At 40.5% G+C, this 23604-nt stretch overlaps 3 protein-coding genes across 5 annotated transcripts; all 3 read left to right on the top strand.

The window, feature by feature from the left end:
- Positions 1-89: 89 nt before the first annotated feature.
- Positions 90-2781, top strand: naa10 (N-alpha-acetyltransferase 10, NatA catalytic subuni). Of its 2 annotated transcripts, none has more exons than XM_034145400.1 (8): positions 90-286; positions 437-535; positions 645-703; positions 798-843; positions 963-1078; positions 1345-1389; positions 1967-2051; positions 2209-2781. In XM_034145400.1, the coding sequence occupies exons 1-8, from the start codon at positions 266-268 to the stop codon at positions 2398-2400; spliced, it is 663 nt and encodes a 220-aa protein (XP_034001291.1). In that variant the 5' UTR covers positions 90-265; the 3' UTR covers positions 2401-2781. The 2 variants fall into 2 exon arrangements, with proteins under 2 accessions (XP_034001291.1, XP_034001290.1); XM_034145399.1 differs by having other exon boundaries at positions 2201-2781.
- Positions 2782-4099: 1318 nt separating this feature from the next.
- On the top strand, positions 4100-13259 carry LOC117494177 (rho GTPase-activating protein 4-like). Of its 2 annotated transcripts, none has more exons than XM_034144936.1 (22): positions 4100-4320; positions 5622-5711; positions 5895-6066; positions 6164-6326; positions 6514-6576; positions 6654-6782; positions 6871-6999; positions 7246-7467; positions 7546-7647; positions 8154-8318; positions 8506-8590; positions 8780-8804; positions 8939-9038; positions 9185-9245; positions 9852-9929; positions 10047-10175; positions 10268-10373; positions 10733-10960; positions 11040-11095; positions 11609-11828; positions 11914-11962; positions 12534-13259. In XM_034144936.1, the coding sequence occupies exons 2-22, from the start codon at positions 5645-5647 to the stop codon at positions 12708-12710; spliced, it is 2526 nt and encodes an 841-aa protein (XP_034000827.1). In that variant the 5' UTR covers positions 4100-4320; positions 5622-5644; the 3' UTR covers positions 12711-13259. The 2 variants fall into 2 exon arrangements, with proteins under 2 accessions (XP_034000827.1, XP_034000826.1); XM_034144935.1 differs by having other exon boundaries at positions 8777-8804.
- Positions 13260-16544: 3285 nt separating this feature from the next.
- On the top strand, positions 16545-20004 carry ssr4 (signal sequence receptor, delta). The gene is made up of 6 exons (XM_034144938.1): positions 16545-16739; positions 16946-17064; positions 17156-17230; positions 17619-17708; positions 17840-17905; positions 19353-20004. The coding sequence occupies exons 1-6, from the start codon at positions 16691-16693 to the stop codon at positions 19455-19457; spliced, it is 504 nt and encodes a 167-aa protein (XP_034000829.1). The 5' UTR covers positions 16545-16690; the 3' UTR covers positions 19458-20004.
- Positions 20005-23604: the final 3600 nt, after the last annotated feature.

Genomic DNA, 23604 nt, shown 5'->3' with positions numbered 1-23604 from the left:
AATAAAAGCGATGTATAGCCTATTTTCGTGCATCACGCTACTGTTCGAACTTTTATTGTGAAGTCCCAGCGGACACTGTGGCCGGAAGTGACTTTCGTTATTGTGGCACGCTCCTTCCTCCCTTTCCTTGCATGCTAGCTCGTCGATTTAGCTAGTTAGCGAGACAAGCCCTTTACAACTTTGGAGTATTATTATTATGAATTAATTGATCCGTGTAGTATATTTTATTTCTGTCTCCAGTCCAGATTACAAGCCAACTAACAAGATGAACATACGAAACGCAAGGGTAAGTGTGCTGAAAGCCTCTCGACAGCCATGCTGTTTCTACTGAGTTCACTGCTAAGCTAAGCTAAATGTTAAAAGAGCACAAGTATGGCCGGTTAAAGCGTTAGCATTGTGTCATGCATCTAAGTGACATCCAGTTTCTTTCTTTCAGCCGGAGGACCTTATGAATATGCAGCACTGCAACTTGCTGTGTCTCCCAGAAAACTACCAGATGAAATATTATTTCTATCATGGATTGTCCTGGCCGCAGGTGATTGACTGCAGTTTCCCATTTCTCATGTTCCTGCTAACACCAGTGCTACACAAACGCTGCTCAAAATCCTTAGTATATGTTTGACACTGTCTTTTAAATGTTTCAGCTCTCATACATCGCAGAGGATGAAAATGGCAAAATTGTGGGATATGTGCTGGCAAAGATGTGAGTATATGTTACCATATTTAAATGTTCACAACATTTTCACAAATTACACGTATAATGTTTTCCATAATAAACTAATGTGAAGTCTTAACAGGGAGGAGGACCCTGATGATGTCCCCCATGGACACATTACATCTCTGGTGAGTTTGAAGAAAGACACCTCTTAAATGTCCTCCATTATTTATATTACATGTTTTATAGTATTCAGAAATGGGCTTGCTTCTCTTGGACCAACCAAACCCATATCTTTGTCTTCCAGGCTGTGAAGCGTTCCCACAGACGTCTAGGCCTGGCCCAGAAGCTGATGGACCAGGCCAGTCGGGCCATGATAGAAAACTTCAATGCTAAATATGTCTCTCTTCATGTCCGCAAGAGGTAGATTGAAAGAACTTATTGTCATATGCACAATAACTACAGTGTAGTTCTGGTAATGACAATCTTAATTCACAGGCTCCTTTCGACAATGCAACACACAATGGTACTGTGCACTGTTGAGTTGCTGTGGACCTGGTTTCACTTTGTTTGGATACATTATTGGGTGGTTCCCTGTTTAAAAAAAATGTGCTCAGAAAATGACCGTGTCAGCTCAGCGCTATGGTTTTCAAGGTTTTTACCAATCTTTTTTTTTCCTCTCACTGCAGCAACCGGGCAGCCCTGCATCTGTACTCAAACACACTGAAATTCCAGTAAGTATTTTTTTGTTTCAACATAACATAATTGCTTTCATTGTAATGTATGTACTTTGTGTGGTTATATTACAGTTCGTTTAAATGAAAACTCGTTCTATAAAACATGGAAGAATTTATCTTTACTGTCACTGGGCAAGAGCAAGTGGTTCGGTTCAGGGCTGCATATCTATTTTTTCCATTTTGTTAAATGTTGGGCTTTCATGCCTAATAAAACATTTTACATATTCAGTTTTAAAACCAAACCAACACAAAACAAGTCTCTCATTTGTTCCCATTATTTGTACTTTATTTATCAAATTAGCCTTTGAATTATATTTTCTGTAAATGTTTGTTCCAAGCAGGAATTTCAAATAATGACCGCTATAAAATGATTTTGGGGAAACGTTTTTTTATTTAATAATGTATTTTACCTTAAACATTACAAATCAGTATACACTGTCATCCATTTTATTAATAAATGACATATATGTTGCGAAATACTCACAAAGGACCTGACACCTGCATTCTTAACAGCAGCTACGGCACTTTTAGATAGTTGTTCGAAATGATGTGATATATTGTTATTCCTCCACAGGATCAGTGAGATTGAGCCTAAATACTACGCAGATGGGGAAGATGCCTACGCCATGAAGAGAGACCTGGCCCACATGGCTGATGAGGTAACTACCCTGTCTGAGTTTATCCACTATGGCAACACATGTTGGCACAACATTTACATCATTTTCACAGGCCCCTTGTTACCTCATGGAACGATTAACTCCCCTAAACTCGCATGAGCAGTTTCTAATGACGATTGTGTTTTTTTTGGGTCTACATGTCCCACAGCTGAGAAAGCCTGGAGCGCGTGTTTCGGGCCCAGAGGCCCCATCAGGCCAGGGCCCGGTCGGTACCGGTGACCAGGAGAAGGAGAACGAGAAAGACAGCGGAGGAGAGAGCAAAGAGCTGAGTGAAGTCAGCGAGGCGACGGAAAGCACAGACGTTAAAGATTCTTCTTCTGATTCACAATGACGCTGCAGTCCTAGACATTTTTAAATTCATGCCTCACTTCCTCTTTTTATCTCTATTTGACAATATCTCTGGCTTAACAAACTGCGTGACTATCCCTGGGTCAAAGCCTTAACCATCACGTTTTTTTTCTCAAATCTTGCTTTCCACTGCAGTGATGAACAGGAAGACTTGGATAATGATGTGAATTGGGGTGTTCTCTAAATGAAACTAAAATGAAAAACTGGTGTCGATGTTTTAATTGGATTGCTGTTGGCATTACAAAAGTTGCCCAAAATTCTCTGAGAGTTAGAGAATTTCCAATGACTTGTGCTTTTCAAGTTTTCTCAATCTGGTCTCTTAAATATTTAAAGGAAATACTGCCAATAAATCTTTCAAATAATACTTTTCGCATTGCACTTATTTCATGAAGGATGTTAAAAGCAGCTTAGTTTTTTACTTATAAGTGTATTGCAATACACTCTGATAACAGTCAATTAAATGTGGAAAGAGTGAATTCTTGACCATAGGTCCACTACATTTTCTAAATACATTTAGTTTAAACGACACTTAATTGTAAACTCCTTTTTTACCAGTAACACCTACATGGCAAGTGAAGTGGTGAACGTGAAATTACACTTAAAATGATTACTTCTGTTGTATATATTATACAAAGTAATCACGATCCATGGGTAAGGTTTTCCATTGATAGTAAAAAAAGAAAGGCTTTCAGAAAGCATTGCATTGGCTTAGATGGGCTGAAAGCAGCAGAATGGTTTAGTTTCAACTTGGTGGTTACGTTTTTTTACAAATAAAAACTTACCATATTCTGATATAAATAATAATGCTACATATACGGGGTTTAAGATAAATAAAAACATGCTACTGAACAAGTCAGGTTGAAGACTGCAGTGAATGTAATGTGCGACCTCTAAACATTAACCATCCTTTTTAAATTGACCCAACAGTGAGCATCTCAGACACTGTAGAGGTGATTTAATGTTAACCCGTGTTTCAAAGTTCCATAATAAAGCTTTATAAATATAGTAAAATAGGCAAACGATGGATAAAACTACGACTAGAAACAAAATGTAAATTGTTTTTGTTTTTTTTATCACCGATTGCACATTCTCCTCCTGTCTGATAGAGGAAGGAAACAGGAGTTAGAGAGAAGTGCATGACAGATAACAGCCTACTATGCAAACTATGAAATAGCTAATTTTCACACCTTCATGCTAGTTTAACACTTTTCATCAAGAGCCAACGCTGCATGCTGTTGTTAAAAAAAAAAAAAAAAAAACTTGCATAGTAGTGCGTGTGAGTATGAGACCAAATGTTAAGCACTTGATTTAATGCTATCAGTTTGTGAATAGGTACATGTTTGCATACAGTGTAAAAGACTAAAAAGGCAATATATAAATCATAACTCATAAACTGTGTGGTCTTAAAATATGTAAATTGTGTCCACCAGTCTTCTGCTCAAACAAGTATTCATTCAGTATTCATTTCCCCCCCCACTCGACCACTATAGCAGCTGATTTCACTGAGTAGTCTGTGAATACCCCAGCAGAGGGACTAATCAGTGAGAACAGCTGGTGTTTGATTGGACTGAAACCTGCTGCAGAGTTCAAGAAGAAGTCTGAAGAACTCAAACAGGTTTTCACTTTTGACACTAGCACAGTTGAACACTAATGCCTCAAACTGAATGTGTGAAAAGAGTGTTGTGAAAGAGAGCAGTGGGTGTGTGTGTGAGTGTGTGTGTGTGTCAGCCAGAGAGAGAGAGAGAGAGAGAAAGTCGGAGAGATGAGTTCCTCTCCACCCACATCCATCCGTGTCCAATGCGAGGGGGAGGTGAAACAGTTGAGAGCTTACTGTGCTATTAACTGGCATCATTTAGTTGCCTCAGTCTGGAGAAGAGACTAGTGAAGACTGCTCTCCCGTCAGGTAAGAGTCTTATTTACCAATGTTTTCATTCACTGACCTGTCTCACCCCAGCAAGACTAGTTGCCACTTAAAGTCCAATAAATGTGTTCACAGTGTTGTTGATGAAGGCTTGTTAGAAATTGCCCTTAGGACATCAACGGCTCCTATAGTTCAGCCCGGATATGTGTTTCTACTTGTCAGAATCAAACAGAATAACACCTGAAGAACCAGTTGAATTTCTATTATAAAGTAAAGCAGCAGAGGTGGTGATTCATTGCTGATCACATAGAGAAAGAATGAAAACGACTAATGGAAAATTATGACATGGGCTGGCAAAGTGAGCCACTCTCCTTTCTGTAAGGAGTTTAGAGTTTGTTGTAGTTCAGCAGGTCAGTTGGTATGTCTCCCTTGGAAAGAAGTGGATGGTGCACAGTTCAGCTGGAGAGAGTGCTGATGAGTGCGTTTGCTTTAAAGAAAAGGGAAGTGGAAGGGTGAAAAGAGAGAATGTGCAAAGGATTATGATCCAGCAAGAAACTCTTCCCCTTTCAGTATTGTGTTAAACGGTGTTGTAATAAATGATATCTTGCAGACATCTGCAACTAAATTGTTGTTCATCAATACTTTCAAGGCCTGTCAGATGACCGTTTGTTTGGGAAAATCTTGTTTTATTTGTTTATCCAGTCTAAGGATCTAAGAGTCAGACACTTAAATGTACCTTATTTCTTAGGGTCATCTAGAATATAAGTGAAAAGCAGCTGAATTAGCTGTTTTATTCAATATAAATGTGGGATATAGGACGAGTCCATCAGTTAACTCCCAAACTGAGAACAAACATCCCCACAGGGTTGTACGCCTTGTGGTTCACACTATTTTTAGGGCAGCAGAGATGTTGCTGGAGCTATTTTTGCCCCTCATGCAGTTCTGCAGCGTGACCGGTGCAGCAGGCAGCACATGCTTTTTCTATTTGCCTGCCGTTCAGCAAAGCATTGCAGCGGGTGACCAGTTTGAAGAGATGTGTTACAGTAAGATGAACATGCTGGTTTCATTCTTTCTGTGGCAGGAGGAAGTTAGCATGGTCTGTGGAGGGAGGGGTGTGTGGTTTCAGTACTAAGAGTGTGAACGTTTGTAGAGGCATGCTTGGGTGCAGCAGTGGGTCACAGGCCTTGATTCTATTTTCTTACCAGTCTTTGTCAAGCAAGGAAGATCAAAATAGAGTGCAGCCGTGTGAAGTACGCTATGACTCTGCAAGGGAGGTTAAAATGAACAGCTGATATTTCATAATTCATGTTGAAATAATATAATATGTATTCCCTTTTATCCAGAATTCCACCCAGTTGGAGCAACAATGACTTCACATGTGAAACTCCGTAAGGAACGGGTTGTTGTGATCGACTACGACACTCAAATCAAAGGTAAAATCCTACTTTGCACCATACTAACAACCTCTCAAGCTTTGTCACAACCCACCATCACTGTGATCAACATGTCGGGGGAGAAATCCGTTTCTCACCAAGAATGAGTCATAACTCTCTTGTATGTGTTTCTCTTTCTTTGCCTTAACTGTTATCTTTCACCCCTTCTTTATTTCCTGTCAGAGGTGCGCTGTCAGCTTGTGGACCAACTCAAGGTGTTAGATTTGCAGCTTGAGCAGAAGAGCCAGCAGCTGCAGGACCTGTCAGACTACCTGCGGCGGCGGGGGGAGATTGAAAGCGAGTATGCCCGCTCCCTAGAAAAACTCACTGAAAGGTTCACGTCTAGGATCAAGAGGTAAAGGCAATCCTACAATTTACGCACTTTACTGGCAGGGCACACCTAGCTGTATCTCAGTCACTGATAGTTTTTTCCTTCTTTCACACATGATCAGGAAGGATCCCAGCAGTCACTCAGTGGCCCAGGTCTGGCTGGCTCTGCTGTCCCAGACCCGCCAGGAAAGTAGGGACCACAATGCACTGAGTGAGCGCTGCAGCAGCTTCCTCACCCAGCCCCTCACACACTGCCTGGAGTACACACAGCGCCTTGCCAAGAAGGTACTGATATGAGCTTTGGCACCCACTCCACACAAACCATAGTCTTAAGTGTTTGGAACAAGTGTGTACCTGTACAGGCAAATACTTTACTAATTTATTTGTCTCACTCTTCCCCTTTTTATTTCTCTTGACATTAAAAGAGGCTAACTATGTTCCTTCCTTGTTGTGCCATTCTGTCTGTCTTTAGAGTAAAGACGTCTGTAATCAGCTGCAAGATGGACTACTCAAGGTTACCACTGAGCTACAGACCGTAAGTGAGAAACCAACCACCCCAAACATTTTCTGTTTCCTAAACAAACAAAGGAAAGCATTACTGTCTTTGTGCAGGCATGGCGGACATACTACCAGTACCACACCGAATATTTGTGCGCAGATGGAAAGCTGAAGGAGGCAGAGAAACAGGAGGAGAAGCAGAAGCAGAGTGCTAATAAAAAGCTGGAGAGGTTGATAGAAAAAGTAAATGACATTTTTATGTAACGTTACATTCCTGCATGTCCCTATATGTCTGTTTGTCCTCTAATTGATTAATGCTTATTTGCCACAGAGACAAGGAAAGGTCAAAGAGATCAACCTAAAGTGCAGCAAAGCTCGAAACGATTACCTCCTAAACTTGGCTGCAGCCAATGCCTCCATGAATAAGTACTACCTCCAGGACATCTCTACTCTCATAGATGTGAGTGCATCATCAGCTTTTGCCTTTAACCACCTTTAAATGTGTTTGATGCTTGATGTGATAATAGACCAGATGCCATGGTGTAAAGGAATACTTTACTCACAGAGATGACTAATGGTATAGTAATTACTCCTTGTGTCAGCTTGACTTTTGGAGAAAAAAAAAACATGTTCTCTCCTGCTTCCAGGATGAGAGAAATCAAAGTAGGTCTAGGTGATATTGACTGAAATGGATGTCCTCCCTCAGTGTGCAGATATAGGGTACCACCTCTCTGTAGGCCGAGTGATGAAGGCCTACCTGTCCAGTCGGTGCCAGACCCAGCAGAATCTGAGCTCAGGTCTGCAGCAGCTTCAAGGCACCGTGTCTGGACTGGACCAGAGTCAGGACAGAGACCTCCTCCTGCAGGATCACTACAGCACCTTCTGTTTGCCGCTCCGCTTCCCCTATCAGCCCCATGACGGAGACCAGGTCTGTATTCTGCCAGTGGGCATTCAGTAGAGCATTCAGATGTTCAGTATGAGCTCTAAACTCTCCTGTGTGTCTCAGGTGTCCGAGGTGAGTGCAGAGGGTGAGATGAGATGTGAGCTGGAGACCCGATTCAAACAGATACAAACCAGACTGAAGTCCGTTTCCCAGGAAACAGAGGAGGTAGAGTACATCGCACAACCCATTGAAACTCACAATCGCCCTTTTTGGGTCTACCGAATCTACAAGTGTTATTTAACCCACGCCTGCATCCAGAGTTCATTCAAGGCTGTAAATCAAATGATTTGTTTTCTTGTAAACATGTATACACTCTTATTTGTGGCTTTAAAATCTACTAACAACCAATCAAAAGTTGGCCAGCGTGCCATGGCAGGAATATGCTGGCCTGAAGACTTTGTGACCACATTTCAAGTCTGAGTCACTAAACCTCAAGTCAATGACTGGCTATCCCCATTATGTTTGTTCCATTAGTTTAGTTTTGCATCTAAAATTGTAATTATGCCCTTCAAACAGGCCCTTGAATGCAACATAATTGCAATCATCGTCAGATTTCTCACATTTATTTTGAACATCACACCATAATGCTAATGTTTACCATTGGCATGGCTATTATCAATGGCAGTATTTCGCAATAATATTAAGTTGTTATACTTGCCATTGTCACGCAGACCAGTAAGAACATGTTGGCGGCCCAGTCCTCCCTGCTGGAGAATATCGGGGACGATGATCTGGAGCCCTCGTCTCAGGAGGGCAGCACTGAGAACCTGACAGTGAAGCCCAGTGTGGCCCGCCGCAGGGCCAGCATGCAGGAGATGGAAAACATCTACTTCACTGTGAGTGCTTTCAAAGGATCATACCATAATTGCTGTGAATGTTTTAATTATATGCAGCTGGAGGATATGCATACTTATTTTTGTTTGGTATGATGGTTGGGTTTTGGCTGACTATGAAAACAAGAACAACAGTGATTAAAGGTGACCGCATGATTAACACTTAAATCACATCTGATCTGTTTTCCAGAGAGTAAAGGAGCACCTCACAGGCAGCTCCCTGATATCTAAACTGCAAGCAAAACATGACCAGCTAAAAGAGGCTGTGGAAAAAGGTATCACTTCTGCATTTCACACAGAATTAGGCCAAAAGGCGAACTGCTGACAAAAGTCCTTTGATAACAGCTGTTGCATTGTGCAGTTGTTTTTATGTTCTGTTTTTGTTTTACCTGCAAGCAAAGTAGTAGTGTTACACTTTCATTATTTTGCTCTGCCTCTCCTTTTTATGTTTCCCCCTACAGCAGAATTATCAAGTGGAAATCAGCCTAGGTACGGATATGAGCTTTTAGGAGCATTGATTAAACTTTGAACAATGCTAAATACTAAGAAAACACATACATTTAACACAATTGCAACAAAATGGAGTTTACTGTGTCTTCACATTATGGTATTTGGCTCTGCAGACCCAATGGGAAGTCTATGCGTGTCAGAAGGAATCACTCGTGTGCCAATTTGTTGCACAACCACAAACTTTTCAGTGGAGACATGCTGTCCTTCATACAGGTAGATACTATCATAATTACTCCCTCTTATTATTTCCTCTGTCAGCATTGCACTCTTATTATATTTAATCTGTTCATTTACCAGCATATCAGTGATGTATTATATCTAAAGTTTATGAAATTCAGCACTAGCTTTGTTTCATTCAGGCATCAGGACAACAGATTCCAATTGTTGTGGAAAGTTGCATTTGCTATATCAACCTCAATGGTGAGTATTGAAGACTGAAGGAACAGGGTCTGCAGCTTAAATGCAAATGAATTTTAAGGCATTACAAAAGATATTTGGGCTCATTTCTAGCTCGAATGAATCTAATAATTCTACTACTACTTAGGAGATGTATTAGTTATAATAATCGGTACCACTTTACAATAAGACTACCCTTATAAAGGGTTTACGAATAGTTTGTAATTAATTAATTAGGTTGTGAACACTTTATAAGTCATTAATAAGCTTTTATAAGACATGAGATAAACAGGGCAACTGTGACCGGTTGCTTGCCAAATAGTGAGCCAACATTTATCTGTACTGGTAAGCCTTATATTGGCTATCTAGCTTACTTCGTCTTCTTCATCAGCCAGCATCCTTGGTGTCTGTTGTTCACTGAGTTGATTCTCGCTAAGTAGCCAATATAAGGCTTAGTCATCTTGCCAAATAGGGAGCCTGTGTTGATGTATTGAACTGGTTTATAGATGGTTCTTAATGATTAATAAAGTGTTTACAACCTAATTCATAACCTAATTATAAACCCTTTATGAATCCTTTATAAGGGTAGTCTTATTGTAAAGTGGTACCTAATAATCTGTTTGTTCTCAGGTCTCCAGCATGAAGGGATATTCAGAGTGCCGGGCTCTCAGACGGAGGTCAACAACCTGAGGGATGCATTTGAGCGAGGTAGGCCTGTGTGTTTGTGTGTGCGTTGGCACGTTCCAATTGTCTTCTCATAGAGTTGCCCCACTCACTGTGGCGCATTAATAATGTGGGGCAGTGTGCTGTGTGCTTCTCCTGCAGGAGAGGACCCCCTGGCTGAGCGGCGATATGAACTGGACTCTGTGGCTGGCGTGCTGAAACTCTACTTCAGAAGTCTGGAGAATCCCCTCTTCCCCATGGACAGCACCAGCCAACTCCTGGAGCAGGCCCGTGAGTGTGTGGGTGTATGTGTTGAAAAGTGAAACAAGTGTGGTTGAGAGCGTACCGCAGGGGCTTAACTTTCTTTCATCACCCCGTCTTAGAAATTAAGAACGAGGCAGAGAGGGCAGCGCAGCTCAAAATGGTCATCTTTTCCTACCCTGAGCGCGTCATCGTCGTCATGAGATACCTCTTTGCATTCCTTCATCAGTGAGTATTGCAGCTCAGCGCAGTCATCTACGTTATTAGATCATAGAAATGGACAGCACACAAAAATTGAAAATAAAACTAAAGCTCTACAAACAAAATGGACATTCATTCCAACAGTAGGGAAGCAAAACTAAATAAATATGAAACAATTGAATATGGTTTGACTCAATGTAGGCCTACCAGAATATTTTAGGGGAAATGGATATGGTAATAATTTGTATGTGATAAATCTAAGAAGGAAGTAAAAAAAGACTCGGTCAATTTCAGTTTAGCTTCCACTAGTTGTACTTTTTCATCATGACCCCCACCGCCCCTCTTGTTTATGCATGAATCCGTGTGTCTGTGCTCCCTGCGTTCAGTGTGTCTCAGTACAGTGACGAGAACATGATGCAGCCCTACAACCTGGCTGTGTGTTTTGGCCCCAGCCTGGTAAGGGAGGCTGAGGACGAGGACGTCGTCACCCTGCAGCCTCAGATCAACGCTGTGGTGAAGGACATCATCCTCCAGCACGAAAGCATCTTCCCCAACCAGAGCGAAGTTGAAGGACCGATGTACGAGAAATGCATGACGCTTGAACTGGATGACTGGTAAGTGATGACATATTCAGACGCATGACATGTCTACAATGTGTGGTGGAATGATGATCTGAGGGTGTTTTTTCTGCAGTGAGCCAATCATTGAAGAAGGAGATGTCGAAGCAGAGTACACCCATAGCAAAGATGGTACGTTTCATGTGTATATATTTTCTTTTTTTGAATGAGTCTTTTTATTTCATAGTATTGTACAATTTTTAAAAGGCACAATTTGATGTAAATGTTAGTGTCACGATACACTCTCTATATATTCCCTCCTCAACCCGCACATGCCCATATAGGCAAAAACCAATCTAAAAATGTTTAGTAACAATTTAAATAATTTAAACAACAGAAAACGATTTATGACATACAAATACAACGACAAACAAACTCAACATTTAAAAAACGTACAATAAACCAAATGTGCGAGACATGAAAATAAAGAAAGAAAAGAAAAACATCAAAAGCAGACATAATGATAAAATACAGTGACAATGTAGAGAATGACAGTATTATAATTTGTATGGTATTTTTAACCTTCAGGATGCATAGCCATAAAATGTACCATTCCATTATTGGTCATATCTTGGATATATTTTTCAAGTGTATATCTTAATCAATTCCCTAAGGAATTGAATGTGTCAATGTGGTGTACTGCAGAGTTTGAAGCAGGATCCTCGGCTGACAACAGCTCGGGTTCATCTGCAGCAACACAGAGAAAAGCAGAACGTCCTCGAGCTAACAGCAGCGGGTCAATCGACAAAAGTAGGGTGACGGCTGGAGGCGGCATCACTTCAGGTGGAAAGGTAATGCTCCAGATTCCCATTGGGCCACAGAGCAAGCAACGGCGAGGCCAATCTCCTGGCTATGTGCGAAGAGTGTGAGTACCAACAGGGATTACAATTGAATTGTTATTTGTTGGAGAAATGTATATTCAGTGTTTTCTGATCTCTTTCTGCATACAGATTACAGGAACACTCGTCTTCTGAGGATATTGTCATTAAAGTAGACAAGGTCAGTCCTATTTCTAAATGACTTCCACAATGTGATGAGGTTTGCTTTATATCGGTTTATTAGGTATAACTAATGGCTTTATCAAGAGTTAATGCAGGATTTACCATTGCTTATACACCAATATAAGACTATTGGTTTATCATTTCTTAGCAAGTCATCTGCAACTATAGGCCTTTGTAAGTCATCAAATCAGGTAAGTTGGCAGTTATAATTAAGTTGCTTATAAATTGATTTTGGTGTTTAGCAGCACTTTTCTAGAAGGTAAGTAGTTTAACCATGCTTTATGGAGAACTTTCCTGATCTAAAGAGCTAGAAGACAAACCAAGTTTTATATCGGAGCATTAATAACGCCATCAAAAGATTGTTTATTAACGGCCCATACCATGGCTTGTTCATATTTAAAGGTATTACTTTTAAATTAAAACTCTTTTTATAAAGTGTCTCATTGGAAAGCAGCACAGAATTACTAATGACAAACTAAATCAGAAGCCTTTGAGCAGAAGGGAGAGCTAAGAACAAAGAGGTTTTTATCTTTTATTCTCTCCTCACCATTGTTTATTTAATCTCTAAGGAGGTCTGTCGCCAGATGGACTCTGTCTTCATGGAACTTCTCTCGCGGCAAACACTGCAGGATCCCTCCTCCGCCGCCTCCTCTCCCGCTGCCCAAGGTTCCCAAAGGAAAGGGAAGAAGGATGGACGCAGAGGGAGAGGAGCAGGGCTCTTCAGAACCGCAGAGCCCATGGACTGAGAGGACTGGCATTAGAAGATGGTGTTTGGTTATGTGCTCTGGCAGTTGCTTTCAGCACATCTAGTTCTAGAAAATGAATACCACTGAAATCCCTGACCCAGTTTTACTTTTCTGAGGTCTTTATAATTGGCCTTGGCTTTTTTCCACAGGGTCGCTCTCCAATCAAAACCCTTTTTTAATGTTGTTTCTAATGGCAGAACCCTGCCTTGACTGTGGGCCTGCAGTACACTGTGGATATTGTGTATTACTTGAAAAACACAGGTGTGTTTGTATATCTGTGTTGGTGTTTATATTCAATTTATTAATTTCCAGTTTACAAAAGTCATATTCTCTACTGTTCAATCTGCAAACGCACATCTATATAAAAGTACACATACATTCTTCATCCAATGTTTTTTTTACGAGAAAAGGGGTTGAGGTGGAAGACAAACTGTGAACAGGTTACTGTAGCTGTAAAGAATGTATATATGAATGGTTTGTAACTTGTTTCAAACTTGATTTTGCTTGTAAACCAGGCTACATGCCGAATAAATATTTTGTCTATTCTGACTACTCTTTTTAAATATGTTTTTAAAATGACATGCGTGTGAATATGAAGAGAAGGACACGTGGGATATAAACCTTGGATTTAACTATGCCTTGCCAATTATGAGGACATTTAAAAGTTGATATGGAAAATATTAACTTTTATTTTAAATATTTGGAAATGTTTTCAATCCTATACAATAAACTAAATGTTTGTTAGAAATGTCTTTACAACAATCACAGATTAAAACAACAAAAAGCTAATATAGGACTTGAAGGAATTCTAGATGTTTTTACAGCAGACCTTTTCCACAAGTTCTTTCAGTACATTTTTAAAAATGAGCCAGCATGCAAGAACAGGCCTTTAGTAAATGTACTAAGCAAATCCACAACTGGTTGGTTATCAGACAAGGTACCACAAAGCATGTATATAATCTATTCAAAGAAAAGGCCTTTGGAAGCAAATCGGGCATGGTTCAACTTATAAAAATATATATATATATTTTTGGATGTGCTATTAACCAAGAATGATCCGAAGTTAAATATAGTTATACTTAGTTAAAAATGTTGAAGTTCACTGGTGTGAAATGTTCAAGTTTTAAAATGAAAGACGTAATCAAAAAAGCCTGCCAGAAAAAGGGTTTTTATTTCAAAGAAAAAAAGGTCAACGTGGACCATGATTACGCACCTGAATTGCAGAGAAGGAGGAGGCAGTACGTGGAAGCCAAGGCAGCACTTAAGGAAAGAAACATAAGATTCCAGAGCCCATTCCCGGCCAGACTAAAAGTGTTTTATGATGACAACCCAGTGGCCTACAACTCGGCTGAGGAGGCAGACATGGTGAAGAGAGGGATACCAGTGACGGTCCTAAAAAATCTGAGCTCGCTAATGGCCCAGATTAACCGGCTGACCTGGGAACCCAGCAGAAAGCGGGGAGATCAACTGCACCCGAGCTCCAAGCAACATTTCAAGGAACGGCTTCGAGGCTTTCGACATCGGGATACCTGATAAGTAGCCTATGTTTCATAAATGCCCACTTTAATGGATGCTCCATTCTGAATATCTTGGTTAAAAAGAAAAAACAATAATAAGGCTATTTTGAGGCAACTGAGACTATTTTTTTTTGTTGCCTTTACTATTTGTAGGAGCCATTTTATGGGTGTTGTTGGTGTCTCAGTTTATTTAATTTATATGTATAGTGCAATATTATTTTGAACAGTTGGTTGCAGGGTTTAGCTGCACCGGGTGTATAAAGGGGTCACAGGAAATGACGAGGAGGAAGAGCACACCAGGGGTGTTTCTCAATCTCGAGTAAAGCTGCTCCAGAGCCACTATTTCAAGCATACTACGTCATCGAGTGCCGCCGAAGGACTGTTCCAATGTCCAGCATACTTGGAATTCTACCGAGCCCAGCGTACTTCGTTTGGAGAAATTTCGAGGCTGCACATGTGTAGACTCCGCAGTCTTAAAATCTCCACAATGCTTTGCGCACGGACCAATTTCCTCAAATCTGTGGCGGAAAATGTAAGGCGGGGCCTCTCATATGACGCACACCTGCACACTTGCTAGCCTGTTCCACTCAAGCGTACTCGACATTGAGAAACACCCCGAGGGTGTTTCTCAATGTCAGACTACAGGGCTAGATGGAAAGAAATCGAGAATAATGTATCAGGAGGAGACGTACCAATCGAGGCAAGGTTAGGTGATAAAAGACATGTTAAAAACGTACTGGAAAAAGATAACCACTGGATCAACCTCTCTTTAAAATGATGGTTAAGGGTCCTTACCAGGAGTGACTTGCTGGAGGAAATGAAGACATTAAGATGGTGCTCACATGATCTTGATTTCACCCCGAGCAAGGTAGATACATAATTTAAAGGTTGGGCCAAACATGGCCTTACTTCATATTGCACATTTTTCAGCAAAGGAACCATGATCGATTTTCAAACACTAAAAAAACGATATGGATTGAATAACGGTGATTTTTTTATATTTCTACAGGTACGCCACTACTTAAATAGTTCCCTGTTAGACAGCCAGAAGGCCCTTGAAAATCCTTTATTAATAGTTTTCACCAGTGCATACACATCAGACAGGGATGAAAGTAATCTCAAAACTTTACAAAGCTCTTCAAGATATTAAAAAGGAAAATACTTTCTATATAAAACATAAATGGGAAAACGAAACCAAAAATATCATCCCTGGCGAAGTCTGGACAAATTACTGTACTTTTCAATGGAAGATCTCTAGCTCAGGCGCCTATCGAATGTTTAGTTGGAAGATGCTGAGCAGGTACTTTTTCAGCCCTGCTCAGTCACCACATCATCTAGGGCCCCCCAGCTGCTGGAGGAAATGTGGTTCTCAGTTAGCACATCACTACCATTTGTTTTGGGCTTGCCCTTTAATAGTAACTTTTTGGCAAAAGATCCATTTAGAAATTGATATAGTACTACAGGAAAAAATCCCATTAAACTGGGACGAATTTCTATTTGGGCTCGTACATTCAATCCCCACAAACCTCAAAACAAAACAATTATTTGGAATTCTTACTGTTGCAGCAAAATAAGTAATAACTAGAAAATGGCTCAAAGCGGACATCCCTTCTCTTGACCACTGGTACGACAAAATCCATGAAATTTATGTTATGGAAAGAATCACTTTCTCAATGAGGCTTCAGGAAAGCACATTTGAGGAAATATGGAAAAAGTGGAGAATTTACATATCCCAAAGACGACCATCCCTTCTTTGACTGTTTCTATACACCGATTGAATGTATATATAGGTGTGTATGTATATAGACATTTGCCATTTCAAACAACCCCTGTGTACCTCGTTTTTATTTTATTTTGACTAATTTTGTTTGCTATTTCATTTGTCATTTTCGGGTCTCTAAAAATATATGATTTGAAAAACTGTACTTTTAATATAATGTGACCCCAAATAAATAAATGTTGAAGGACTTATTAATACATTATTAGTTTTAACACAGAAACCCTTTTTTCTTTCTCACAGTTAGGTTTTTAGTGAAAAAATAAAATAAAGAAAGAAATATAAAGACAATTGTGATTAAAAAAAAGGTAACATTTCAAATAAAGTATTTATCAAATACACATTTGGTTTTGATTGCCTTCCTCTTTTTAATAGCGGTGCTATATTGATGTATAATAAATACAAATGTGTAACAAAAAGACCTGTTTCACTCATAGACTGTATAAATATATAAAGGTTTCACTGTAAACATGTGTTTAACTCGGATGACGTGTCGACATAGTAACTTCCCAGAATGCTCTGCGGCGCAACAGTCCACGTCATTGCTGCGCATGCGCAGAGGTCTTGAACCGGAGAGCTGAGGTGGACTTCTTCCCTTCAGTCAGTGAGAAAGAAACAGTGCAGTTTGGCAGCTGGACCCAAGAAGCAACACAAATCCCACCAGAAAACCCCCAGACACCACCACCATGATTCGGATAGCCGCCTTCCTCGCCATGCTAGTGGTCGCCTGCTCGGGTAAGTCAGTGGGGGACGAGGGGACATATTTACCGGTTAATAAGCCTGTAATGCTAACCAACCTTAGCTAGCTACTGTTAGCTAGTTCATCAAATCACGTCCATGTGTCATCTCAATAAGAGGTAAATTAGTCTTGGAGACATGTGTAAGAGCTGTCATCTTGTGCAGATTATTAATTCACTAACTTGTACACTGTGTGGTTACAGGAGAGAGCTGCACGGACCCAGCGATCACCCCGTCGGCCTACACCACCTCAGACGCCGTCATCTCCTCTGAGTCGGTCTTCATCGTTGAACTCAGCCTGGCCTGTGCCAACGGAGCCCAGGTAACAGTCCACCTCCAACATTTCAACCAGACAGTGTGAATGTATATGTAGATGTAATGGACTGACTGATGGCCATTTCTGTCCTTTGCAGAGTGTGGTTCTGTATGCTGATGTCAACGGAAGACAGTTCCCTGTGACTAGAGGCCAGGATGTTGGCAAGTACCAGGTATGCAAGTGTGGCCTCATGTTCATATGTGCATGCTGAAGCTGCTTGACACATTAAGTTTTCCGCAGTGATTTAACCAGGGTCAAATGTTCAATGTCCCTGGGTCAATATGTTGAAATCATTCACCTACATTGAAAAGCCAATCAATTTGCTCCAGGTCATCCCTATTCTTTCTCACATCCCTGTGTACTTTCAGCTTTATTTGAGTGTTGTATGTCTTCTAAAAATGGACCTTGAGTCTCTTCAATAAAGCTGATAATGTATTCTTCAATAATGGCAAAACAAAAAAAGACAAACGAACTCAAAATAATTGTACTTAAGATGACCATCTCTTAAAGCCTATAGTTTATCACCAAAGCATTTGTCAGAATGTGATTTCTTTCCTCAGGTTTCTTGGAGTCTTCCTCACAAACAGGCCAGCTCTGGAACATATCAGGTGAAATTCTTCGATGAGGAGTCCTACAGTTCCCTCCGCAAGGTTAGTGATGAATGTTTTTTGATAAGCTCATATTTATGCCACTGACCTCCATTGTATTTGAAATGATTTGTGTTTGGCAAGTTAGTTTTAAGGCTTTTTAAATAAAATCGCATGCATCTCTTTTGTTCCAGGCCCAGAGAAACAACGAAGATGTAAATGCCATTCAGCCTCTCTTCTCCGTCAACATTGACCACAGGGTGAGTCCTTTTTACACCTTCAGATCGAACACGTGTTTATACACAATCATAGTGTTTGGAAAGAAGTTAGTTTATTATTTCTCAAAGAGTCTTCAGAAAACATTACACATGAAAATGGTCATACTTCTGAGACAGTCAGTTTTAAAAAGTATTGTAGTAATGTTTCTATAAGTTATTTTTTATAGAAGATAGATATAGAATCATTTTCATCAGTACAACATTTGTATTGTATCTGACTGTACTGATTTAGAGACAGACCCTGGAGCTGCTCCATAGACGGTTCAATGAGATCCACAAACACTCGTAGTTCAAGGTTCATTTTACTTCTTCAGAGATTGTTTGGTCAGTAGCAGAGACCGCCCGGTTGTCAGTTGATTGTCGTTTTTCCGTGACCAGCCATTCAGTGTCGTATATCCGGTCACATGTAAACATGTTGGGCACACAACAGCACCGCCTGCTGTGGCAAAGCACAGCCACACATCATGTTGTTGGTAAATAAGTGCTTCAGTTTGAATGAAGAAGACTCAAAGCTTGCATTTTGTAAAACCTCCAAGTCTTATTAAGCTGTGGACAACATCACGGAGGTCCTGTAACATGGTGCCGTTTTGGAGAAAATGTAGGTGAATGCAAAAGGTGCATCTCTAACTCTCATTGTGCAACATGGAATATGCATTTGTTAGTATCTTTTTTATTTTTATTTAAATGCCGAACAAGAAAAAGCAAAACTGTAAACAGGTTTTCCCTTTTTTTGTCAAAAAGGTCCACTTGGACTCAAAGAAGTGCTGATTAGAATTTAGTGGACAAAAGTCAAGGTCCCTATGACATCGCCAAATGTGCTTTAGACTATACCTCAAAAATGTATATGCCGATCACCACCATTTTACACAAAGTCTAAAAGAATAAAATGATGAATTTTGACATTTTGGACGACTGGGTGTAAACTCCAACTTGACCAGTTGGGGGAGGCAATACAACCACAGGGCAGTACTTTTAGTTTAAAACTTGCCTCTGGAGGAATGTAAACGGGAGCAATAAAACATGTGCTTTTTATGGCACTATAACAGCCAGCAATGCCCATTATATTGCAAAAGGGTTATTTTCTGATTTACTGCTGGAATCCCTTCATTCAAGAAAAACACATTTTTATGAAGCCCACAGGGACACTCGGTTAAGCAGTTGTAGCCACTCTGAAAGGCTTGTTTTGACATTTTGGGAACTATTTTGTTATTGCTCCTTAGAAAATGTAACCTTTACCGTGCCGGTTTCTTTTAATGAAATGTATTATTCAAAACGGTAGAATAAGGCCTTTATAAGAAGAAATCTTCCACTTTGCTCTCAGCCTCTTTGTGTTTCTAAAACCAGAGGAACTGGAATGTATATATTTTTAACATCTGTTCCTCTGAACATTTTTATAAGCAGTTTCTAAAATGTGTGAATCTCTCCCCAGGGTGCGTGGAACGGCCCATGGGTGGCGACTGAGGTGGTGGCTGCCCTCATGGGGATCCTGGTCTACTACCTGGCCTTCACTGCAAAGAGCACCATCCAGGCATAAACGATTCACAATCACTGGATCGTTAAAGACTGAAATCTGGTGGATCTCAAACAACGATCCATCATCCATTGTGGTGGCAAGCCGAGAGGACTTTGCCACTTGATCTGCTTTGAGACGAGGAGCTGGAGCAGCAGTCTTATTTTAAATTTTCTATCCAGACTGTGTCTGTCCGCCATCAGTCTTATCAGTTTTTCCGATGAATTTCGTCACAAGTTTGTCCTGCCAATATGATGGAATTTTGTAATTTTTGTTGATAAAACCAAACGATAAACCTGGCCCACATGACTAAACAAAACAAATATTCATAGTATACTTCAGGCAGTCTTGCTTAAAAGATGTTGTTTCGTTTAGACTAGACAATACTTTGTCCTTCTGTGTGGATGCACTGGTTCGTGGGAGTGGGATTTGTACGGAAATGCCGAACAACAAGAACAGAGGTCAAGACCTCAAAACATATGAAATGTCAATAACGTGGCTGCACTGGCTGGCCTGAGCAAGTAGAGTGTTTTGTCTTTTCCATCAGATTGAATAAATGACTTGTTTTTCATTCAGTGTAACTTGTTGCTTCATTTTTCCGTTTATAGATTCCGTCCAGGGAATCTATAAATTCCTTTTCCTCTAACACAGACTTGGAGATTCAAGTACTCTTGTTCCATAGCAACAAATGCCATCTCTAAATGTTTCTGCTCTTCTTTTTGTTTGCCAATGGTAAATGAATTCAACATTCCCTGGCCTCATCTAGATCAAACAGTAACTGGTTCTAAGCAGATTTAGTTATTATATAAAAAAGGGACAAATTATGTTAATAGAAATAATCTCAAAGCCCCAGTTTCTGTCCACTTCAAATCTGACAAAAACATTTAAAGAATTCCCATAAAGTATATCTAGCTGTTAATGCTGAAAACTAAAATTACTCTAGAATATTTGATTCAGATTAAAATGTTCATCCCACATACTTATTAAATGTGATTTAGTTAACAAACCATGAAGAATAACCCTTTCGTTGCTTCAAACATGATCAACTTGGAGTGGCCGAACTCTCAGTGGACGTAGGGGGCTATTTCTGTCTGCAGTGGAGAGTCATGACTGGCGTACTTTTATGTTTGAACACAGCAGCTGTTTCTATTCCCTCTCAGTGTACGTAAACGGTGAACCTGTTTCAGGTGTTAAATCAGTTGGAGGATGTAGAGCGTCTGTGTTGTATTGACCTGCTGCAATGCACCGAGTTGAACACACTGTGGCAGCTCTGTGCTGCTTTTTAAAACCTGGGTTCGATCCTCAGTGAGGCCTGCTGTTATCTCATGAACAGATCACACATGGTTTGTACTGCTTCATTATTAGCTGTTGCTCATTTAAAGCAATACATTGCCTTATGCAACTTAAGCCCTGCTTTTGTTTTGGATCAACTTCCCTCTAGTTTATCAGATGTCTAGTTATGTGATCTAGTTTGTTACAGAGATTTAAACTTAGCCTGTCTATTTCTGTAGTTGGCCTGAATCGGTGTTTGTGCGCTCTGTACTGCACATTGAGTGCTGCTTTTTTGTCTACACGAACATCACTACTGCAACTTCTCACTGACTCCCATGAGACCAAGGTAAACTTTGTACATGAGTAACGTGATCTGCACACATAAACACTGCACAAGGTACAGAGTACACGAGAAGTTACTCAAATGCCTGCTTTTCTGTAGCTTTGTCAGCACAAACCCTGGACAGCACCTTAAGAACACAGAGCATGTTGTAAGCACATGTCAGCTTTTTGTTTCCTGTCACCTTGGCAAGAATACAATAGAGACATCACTATGTTGGTAATTCAGAAAGGTCATGAGCTGGAGTGATTCCAGGCGCTCCCTGGTGGAGTCACCTTTAGGCTGTGGGAAGTGGGGGACGTCTGGATGGAAGGATATAAATGGATAGAACAAACAGTCAAAGTTGATGCTGACACAAGACTCTTCCCCTCTTTGTTGTGTGAAGGAGTTCAAAGTGATTGAACTCCAGCCCACACATCGGGCGGATGTTAAATTAAATATTTTGAGATTGTTGCTGTTGTTTCATGACCGATGCACCCGCAGGAAGTGACAATTTATTCTTCCAACGACAAATAGTTTATGTGTAGTTTGTTTTTTCTGTTGGAGTCTCTAATTTATGACCGCACGTAAACAAACAAATCGCAATCACATGTTTTTTTTTTAATATGGTTACAGAACAAATTACTTTAATCTTTATTCCTAAATCTAAAGAATGTTGTGACTTTGTTTAGAGATAAAGTGCGTACGTGTGCTTGGATAATTCAGTCATTATCTTTTTTACACTTAGGAATTTGAGTTATTGTAGAGGAATCCCGGTATGTGTGAGTGCTGTGGGGCAGAGAAAAGCTGCTTTGACAGAGGTGTGTAAAACATCAGCTTTGGGAGGCAGACAGACACTGATGGGCTTAGTGAGATTCAGCAATGTGGAAACTGGCGTCGCACAAACAATTCTCACACGTCACACTTTCCTTTTTTCTGCCTCAAGCATTGTTTCTACTGCTCATTCTCCACACTTCTGTAAAGCAGAACAAAGTCAACAAACTGAGGGCTAACTCAGTAATAGGAATGGTTATTTCATGGATGTGCATGTACAGTCAGGCATGTTTTATGTGTATCTGCTTCAACCACAACATTTGGACTGTGTGAATCAACTCACTGTCAGTTCCAAGCTTTTGTGCGTTCCTCTGTGTTATCTCCCTCTTCCTGTCCTGTTTGAGCATCCTCTAATCCACTTTGCCTGTTGATGCAGTTGCCACTCAAAAAACAGCCATATATGGGGAAATGCCCTTTTCCCTCCCTCTCCATCTCTCTCCAGCTCTCTCCCTACCTCTCTCTCTGAATGTATTTTCTCAATTATATTAGACACCCCCCTCCACAGTTCGCACTAAAAGGTCAACCGCTGCAAAACGGCTTTTTGTTATTTTATTTACGTGCACTGTTCATAGCTGGCCAGTTACCGTGAAATTAAACAGAAGCAGACACATCCCAACAAACCCTTTCTTTGCACATAAATCCTGTGAAAGCACCTTGAATGAGCTCCCATCAAATTGATTTTATCAGACCCTTTCCTCATGCCTGTTTTTATTATAAAGAAAGAAATTACAGGGTCTTTGTTGAGGTGTAAACAAAACCACCATTTAAGTAATGAAAACAAGGTGAGTGATAAAAGCTAACCTTGATCCCCTTGGCTCTCAGGGTAATAACCCATTTTAATATAAATAAATACTTCATCTTCTGAGGCAAGAGTTCCTGTAGTATTATAACTGCCAATAAAAGCAGAAGTGTGGCTATATTTGGAAACAATAACCAGGACTATGGTTAGTCAACCTGATGTAGTAAATAAAGCTATTGGTAGATGTAGATACCTTTTATGTGAGGAAAACTTCTCCCAAACTACATGTTCAGCTTCTGTGATGGACAGAAAGTATATATTTAAAAAACTATCCAGTTAAAAGAGAGAAATCTAAAAGGGAAATGTTTTTTTTGCTTCATCTGTTTCAAAGGATATGCTCCAGTGATCTGGGCTAACACAGACACTGGAGTTAGTTGTGTAAGTCGCTGGGGGCTCAGATATGCCTCCCGGTGTCTTGGAATTAGCTCCCGGCCTCTGCATTCATCAGGTCTGCGGAGGGGTCTTGAGTTAAGCAATGCAGACACATTGCTCAGTGTAGCAAAGCTGCTGGCTCCAGGTCTGATTTATTCTGACTTTGGTCAGGGTTAGGGAGCTCCGTCACTCTTCAGAGCCACTGGATGCACTCCTTGCCTGACCCTAAATTGATTCGGAGAGGGACGTTTACCTATTTCCCTGCCCTTGTGACAGCCTTACAGAGGAGTAATTTATTTCCTTTATACCCCCATAGCTGCCACAGGCCAGGCAGAAAGCTCTGCCCCGCTGTAATGAAGAAGTGACCTTGAGTGTAGACATCAACCTTGCTTCAGCTTGAAACCATAAGTATCAGGACATTCAGCATAAACACACCCTCAGTAACACACATTGCAGAATTACAAAAAAACACAGTGACCTACCCGGGACACAATTTATCATTTGCTCTGACAAGGGGGGATGAAGGTGGTTGAGGTGATAATAGCTACAGTCAGATCTTCTATATTCAGGAATCA

The sequence above is a fragment of the Trematomus bernacchii genome, unplaced genomic scaffold, assembly GCF_902827165.1.
Source record: "Trematomus bernacchii unplaced genomic scaffold, fTreBer1.1, whole genome shotgun sequence".
In the NCBI taxonomy this organism is placed as follows: domain Eukaryota; kingdom Metazoa; phylum Chordata; class Actinopteri; order Perciformes; family Nototheniidae; genus Trematomus; species Trematomus bernacchii.
Note: the sequence above shows the minus strand (reverse complement) of the source record. Positions and strands in the feature narration are given on the sequence as shown.

Coding starts and splice junctions, on each gene's coding strand:
- naa10 (XM_034145400.1), top strand. CDS start 266: ATGAACATACGAAACGCAAGG. Junction 536..644: donor ATGGATTGTCCTGGCCGCAG/GTGATTGACTGC, acceptor TAAATGTTTCAG/CTCTCATACATCGCAGAGGA. Junction 704..797: donor GGATATGTGCTGGCAAAGAT/GTGAGTATATGT, acceptor AAGTCTTAACAG/GGAGGAGGACCCTGATGATG.
- LOC117494177 (XM_034144935.1), top strand. CDS start 5,645: ATGACTTCACATGTGAAACTCCGTAAGGAACGGGTTGTTGTGATCGAC. Junction 5,712..5,894: donor CTACGACACTCAAATCAAAG/GTAAAATCCTAC, acceptor ATTTCCTGTCAG/AGGTGCGCTGTCAGCTTGTG. Junction 6,327..6,513: donor CACAGCGCCTTGCCAAGAAG/GTACTGATATGA, acceptor GTCTGTCTTTAG/AGTAAAGACGTCTGTAATCA.
- ssr4 (XM_034144938.1), top strand. CDS start 16,691: ATGATTCGGATAGCCGCCTTCCTCGCCATGCTAGTGGTCGCCTGCTCG. Junction 16,740..16,945: donor GCTAGTGGTCGCCTGCTCGG/GTAAGTCAGTGG, acceptor GTGTGGTTACAG/GAGAGAGCTGCACGGACCCA. Junction 17,906..19,352: donor CCGTCAACATTGACCACAGG/GTGAGTCCTTTT, acceptor ATCTCTCCCCAG/GGTGCGTGGAACGGCCCATG.